The following is a 6,314-nucleotide window of genomic DNA, read 5'->3' on the forward strand; positions in this document are numbered from 1 at the left end:
ATGCTCACCTCACTCATGACTGATGAGGAAGGGTCAGTGCTTGCTAGAAACACGGAAGCAAGTCGAGGCTGGAAAATGAAGGGCTCATCTAAGCAGTCTTGTTGCTATGTGCTGTATGTATACGTATGTCCTATATGTATGATCTCTTTATGGTTAATGAGAACAAACATGCACAGGAGAACGGCCACAGCCTATGGGATCTGGCCAGAGAACAGCGGCTGGTCCAAACAGCAAGAGCAGGTAAGCCCAGCAGCTGTGGCAGACAACTGGTCTCGCACAGAGGTGAAGCCACTGATAAGGCTGAGGAAGAGCAACACAACCAGAGGTCGAAAGATGAAACGTGATATAAGCCTCGGAAGCCTCCAGCCCATATGAAAGAAGCGTATTTTGGGGTATTTTCTGCATGTGCATTGGACTGAAGCCCGGCTCCACACCCCAGTGCCTTGGCTGGCCACCAAGCTGCACTGCAGGCAAACAAAATTGGTGAACCACAAAGAAGCCAAGAAAAAGTGAGCGAGCGTGTTCTTGTGCTTGCAAGCAGTGTTAGCTAATAAAGAACACAGATGCTCCTCCCCTCCTAACAACCTCACTTAAACAAGACACCTGAAGTATTAAGAACTATTAGCACCAGCTGTTACATTCAAAAGGTAAATGCAAAACATACACACATCCAGGCTCTGAGTTACTGTCAGAAACATTTCACATTCAGAGGGCTCTGGGCAGGTACTAAGTCTCATGCAAAGAGTGTGCAGTTGCATCAAAGGAGCAGTATTTTATACCTGTCTTCTTCAAAAATGTACAGAAACCCAAGGCAAGAGCAGAAAAATCAGCCCCACTTACTGCCTATTCCCAATGGACCAGGGTAATGGAAACTAAAACAATCCTTCTTTGACCAAAATTATTTCAAAAAATTGAAGTGAGAAGTGATTGAATGGGTTTTAAATGAATTCTTCTAAATAAAAAGAAAAAAAAAAAATCTCCTGGAGGAAAACTTCTACGCCCAGTTTTACATGGAGAGAAACCCTAATATTATAAAATCACTCAAAAAGAGGGTTATGCTCTGTAAATGGCAACTCCCTCACTCTTAACTGTAGTATCACAAATGCAATGCTATAATAACAGGAGACAGAAGGGTTTGAACAGTGCTTGGATTGCATAGTAATAATAATAATAATATAGTACTTTCCAAAATTGCCTGAATAGTGTGAAATACACCACAACCTACAGAGTGAGTTATAAAAATGGCTGCTTTACACTGGGTGTTACCAACCTCTTTTGTCACTGCCAGAGAATAACTATAGCTCCCTTTAGGATGAAAGGTTCTATATAAAGGAAAGGTATCATTACAATCATTACTATTATTATTGAAATGCAAAACCTGTGAGTAATAAGCAAGTATACATGAAATTTCACAGTCATCCTGTGAACATATCCTATTAATGCAACTCAAATGCAACATTTCTTTCCCCTACTACACACCAATTGCCACAAGAATGGTGAAATGACCCTCCCACTGGTGTCCTATAGAAGCTGTACACGTTTCTAAAGAACAGTGTCTGTGTTTGAATGTACAATTCATAATAAACCCCAAAATGTGAAATCCAGGAAGACAGGCAGAAGAGAAGTGGTGATTCTCTGCGAGCCACTTGGGAAACCCAGCACTCTGAATTTCACACCTATACTGATGTCTGTGTCTGCCCTGAGGAATTACTAGTGACATACAAATGTAGTATCGGAAAAATCTTCTTCAATTCGACATTCTCCACACAAAAGTAATCATTTATGAGGGCCCAGCAGACTTTATTCAGACAAATTTCCAGCCAAGTTATCATAGAATCATAGAATGGTTTGGTTGGAAGGGACCTTAAAGATGGTCTAATTCCAACTCCCCTGTCACAGACAGGGACACCTTCCACTAGATCAGGTTGCTCAAAGCCTCATCCAACCTGGCCTTGAACACTTCCAGTTCTTCTATAAAATCCTTTTCAATTCAACCAGCATTTTGTGGTGGCCTCCAAAAGGGCCAGGACGCTCGTCCAAAATGGGGCCACCCCATCCACCCCGAAAGCTGCAGCCTGTGCCTGTGGGCCACAGGGACCCTCTCAGAACGCAGGCAGCTCTGGAGCCCTGCCCACAAACCATTTTTAAACAAAATGAAATTTTTTTCTGAGGAGTGTTCTGAAAGCAAAATACAGAGGGGAGGGTAACAGCTGGGCAAAGACTTCCCAAAATCAGTGGTTCAACTGGGCTGACAACTGGGTGCGATTTCAAAGACAGATTGAAAAGGCAAAATGAAATTGGGGAAGTGGAATGGGCACTTCTTTCCACACTGGTGACCACAGGGCTCCTGAGAGGCTCTCCCAAGCGCTTAACAGGGCTTATGCTGCAAAGCACTTGCTTGTATGTCACCTTCCTCTGCTTTCAGTTTTGTGGGAAAAACTGCAATATTTATCAGCAAAGCATAACTGCTTCAAAACAACACAGAAACAGTCCATGAGGGATTTGAGAGAGTCTCTCTTGAAGTGCTGACAGCGTGCTTGGTTCCTAAAGAAAACATAGTCCCCGGCACCTTAGACTCTAATCCATATTGTACAGGCTTACTTACTTTCATTAAAACTTCAAAGTACCCTTCTGCATTCCCTGGGCTAATCGGAGTATAGGCTCGCTGGACCTCCAAACCATTCACCACTCCTCTGAGGACAGAAATATAGGAACCCGCTGTGACTCGGGTGATTGACTGGTCTTACCAAACTTCTGCAGTTCTCTGGGGAGACGAGGGAGGCAGCGGGTCCTCTTCCCAGTGGCCCAGCCTGTGCAGAGATGCAAAACATTTCCCTTCCAGAGGTAAAAATCCAGGGGGAACATAATGGCTAAATTCACCTTTTGTTTTCCCAGTGGTGGACCCATACCTTCAGCTCTTGGACACACCCCTGGAAGGGTGTTTGAGCCATTTTGTGAGAAGCAGCCCAACATGCAAGAGCGGGAAAGGGGAGAGAAAATGCTTTCATGGTTCAGCTGGCTAACCCTTTTGGGCTGGGGTCTACTTTCCTCTCTGTGTTTGCACGGCATCTGGTAATTAAATCACGAAAGCCAGGGCACAGCCTTGACCTGAGGCCTTGTCAATAGACACTGTATTTTCCTGTAAGTCTTCTCTTTCCATAGAATATATCCACCTTGCTCTTTACTACTGACTACAGTAATTGATTGAAGTGACTGAACCTTTTCCTCTGCTGCATTACGAGAGATGGCTGAAGGGAGAAGCGTGTACTTTCAGCAGCCAGCCAGCTGTATACATCAGCTGTTAACGTACAAATAACGTCAACAGATACAGATCAATGGCATCATAACATGACTTTTTCTATCTGGCAATGATCACCACAGATGGCTGAGAGCGCCATAAACTCTTCCCAAGTGGCTCCTTTCTGGCAAGCAATAAACTACACAGGAGGGTTGTTTCGCTAGGTATCAGTCAGGAAATGCCTGGGCACCAGGGGTTACACCCCAGGTGCTGAGTTACCCCAAGATACAGGGCGTAAAATACCGAGCTCTGGGGTAAGTGCAGCTCATTGTCTTCATTCTGACACGCTGGAGTAAATTATCTGTTGTAACATCCACTCTTTGAGTCTTTCTTTCTGCAAATGGCTTTTCTTAATCACATCTAGTTCTTTTTGACCCACCGACACAAGGATAATGCCAAAGAAAAATACAGCTTTGGAATGGCTTTTACCATAAAATCAGCAGAGCTAGCGAGCTCACAAATTCTTTCATCTGTGTCATTGTGAACGTATAGAAATTATGATTTGCCTGGTGTGAAGCCTTTGGTCTATTGACAAAAACCTACGTATTAGGTTACATAATGCAGACTGTTTAACTAGCACAGAGAACAATACCTTAACACAATATGTTGTCCTAAACTCAATTGCAGACTGCTATTTCCCGGTAATTCAAATTTGTACTGGTAGGTGTCCTCTGTTAGCTGCTCCACCGAGATGATGTTGAATCCAGTAAATGTATCTGGATTCAGTTCTGAATTACTGCTCTGCAAGAACAACAATAAATAATTACTTGGTTAGATGGTGTCTTTTATTATTTCATTTTTCTCTGGAAGCAAACGTGTGCGCTAATTTAGTGCTGGAGATACTCAAGACTCCAGAAGAACGTGTATTAAATGCTGGGGCCCAGTGCAAATTTCAGCTCTCTGCTGATTCATTATCATGTTCTGTGTCATGCACTTTGGGATCTTGCATTCCCCCCACACACTTTTTAAGTTATATTTTTTACACCTTACAGCAAGGTCATCCTATTATGACTCACTGCAATCATTTTATCACATCTGGAAACAAACAGAAATAATACTGCTAAAAGAGCTGAGTGCTGCTTTGGGGGCAACTTTGAAACCTACTGATGACCACTGCAAACAGGAAATACTGTTAGCTGTTTCAATGCTGATCATTTTTGCTTGACCCAGCATAGTAAATCTTATGTAAAAGGACACCGACAAGCTTAAAATTACACTCTGAAGACTACTCCACCACACACAATGCAGCTTTTTTTCATCCTCTAAATAGGAGTCTAAAAATCGGGAAAAGATGAGAAAGGTCAGGAAAACAGAGCTTCTCCGAGGAAACTGTCAGAGAAAATTCTTCGTACCTTTCACCTACTCCCACTTTCCAGAGAGGCTGGCTCCGGCTGGCTGGGGTACCCCAGCAAGGAGAAGCTGCAGCCCCAGCGCTGTAACGTGACACCGGGGCGAACTCGGCACTTGGAAAATCACATTAGAAACGGGAGAGAGCGGGCAAGGGGAAGGGCGGCTGGGAAGGCAGAGTTTGGGGAATTGTGTTTACAGCCTTCTCTTAAGGCACCGCTTTAATCTGCTGCTGCATCCCTCACCCACCACCACAGCCCCACACACTCACAAGTACGATCAAAGCACAGGCTCTAGGATGTGATGAAGATAAATTGACCTGCTCTTTCTTTTCCATGAGGAGGCTTTTGTCTTGCTTTGCTTTGGCCCGCTCCCATTGTGCAAGCTCCTTCTCATACACATCATAGATGCAGGGTTTGCAGCCGCTGCCGCAGCACTGGGATGGAGAAGGTTCCTGGGGTTTGAGAGCCAGCCAGTCGTGCTCGTTTCCACTCATTGTCTGCAAAACACAAGCCCTGCATCAAAAACAGCACGATGAAGAGTGGCACGTGCTTATCAGCCGAGCGTTATTTGGAGGACTGAGAAAATCTCTCTTGAGCATCTTGCATGTGTACCTCAGGGGACTCAGAAAACTGAAAACCTGCGAGCCGATCCGGTGCCTGCAATACTCCATTTTTGCTCAAGTGCTCGCTGCCTCTGCATTGTCTGATGCAGGAGTGGCAGACTTAGAGCCACTGGCCCAGAGCGGCACAGCAGACCCCAGCCCAACCTCAGGCCCTGCTTCCCAGCCCGGCTGCCCAGCCAAAGCTACCTCCATAGCAGCAGGCACACCCTTGCTCCTGCTTGTTCTGCGGTGGTGATTATTTCCTACAAGAGAGCAGCTTGGTCACCTGGAGCAGAAACCTCTCAAAAATCCGCAGCTCGGTCTGTGAGAACGGGTAACAAACCCCAACCACCAAGACGTGGCCTGTCAAGAGCACAGCTTTAAAATGGGGGGAGGGCAACGAGCTGAAAGTGGGGCTTAGAGCCAAGAGACTGGAGGCGAATGTGCTAAAGTCACAGGCAAACAAACACACACTTTGGTAACGAGCACATTTGAGTCTGGCTTTAAATGCAGACATATAGAAAAGGGCAAGACGCTCAGGCACCACGATTTTTATCCCTTACCACTACCCTTGCTTCAGACAGAGCTGTACCTACCGAGTGCTCCTCAAACCAAAATCATCATGCAGACCTCTCAGGGGCTCGGCTATTTTTACACACTAGTTGGCTTAATGCTGTTCCCACTGCATTTATATCCATATCATTTAAACAAAAGGAGGTCCAGAGGAAATTATAAAGCCACGGGCGACAAGGAGGAGGAAGAGAACACTTAACACTTCGAGCAGCTTCATTTTCAAGGTGAATTAATTAACTAACCGTCACCCTTGCAACGCGAATACACTTGTTCTAACGCTACGGGGGGAGCAAAGAGAACCAAAAGGCGAGTGGTCCTGCCTTCCACAGGGGCCACCGGTTCCGCGCTCCCAGGGCGGGGGGGGAGCCCTGCGCACCCACGGCTCCTCTGAGGGCTGATGAGGAGGCGGACCCCTACGAGGCCGCGGGTGGAGCCCGGAGCCCCCAAGCTCGGGGCTGGCCACATTTATCGAGTTTCGAGCACTTACTATGC

At 45.9% G+C, this 6,314-nt stretch overlaps 1 protein-coding gene across 1 annotated transcript in view; it reads right to left on the reverse strand.

Moving 5' to 3' along the window:
* LOC104166310 (NADH-cytochrome b5 reductase-like) overlaps window positions 1-5,143 on the reverse strand; it is a 9,843-nt gene extending 4,700 nt beyond the window's left edge. The window contains exons 1-3 of the mRNA XM_009706189.1: window positions 4,965-5,143; window positions 3,891-4,039; window positions 2,606-2,693 (exon numbers count right to left, since the gene is read on the reverse strand). Of these exons, the coding sequence (XP_009704491.1) occupies window positions 2,606-2,693; window positions 3,891-4,039; window positions 4,965-5,141 (414 nt within the window). The 5' untranslated portion in view covers window positions 5,142-5,143. The remainder of the gene's footprint in view (window positions 1-2,605; window positions 2,694-3,890; window positions 4,040-4,964) is intronic.
* Between the last annotated feature and the right edge of the window lie 1,171 nt (window positions 5,144-6,314).

This window comes from Cariama cristata, unplaced genomic scaffold, assembly GCF_000690535.1.
Source record: "Cariama cristata isolate BGI_N322 unplaced genomic scaffold, ASM69053v1 scaffold24758, whole genome shotgun sequence".
Classification (NCBI taxonomy): domain Eukaryota; kingdom Metazoa; phylum Chordata; class Aves; order Cariamiformes; family Cariamidae; genus Cariama; species Cariama cristata.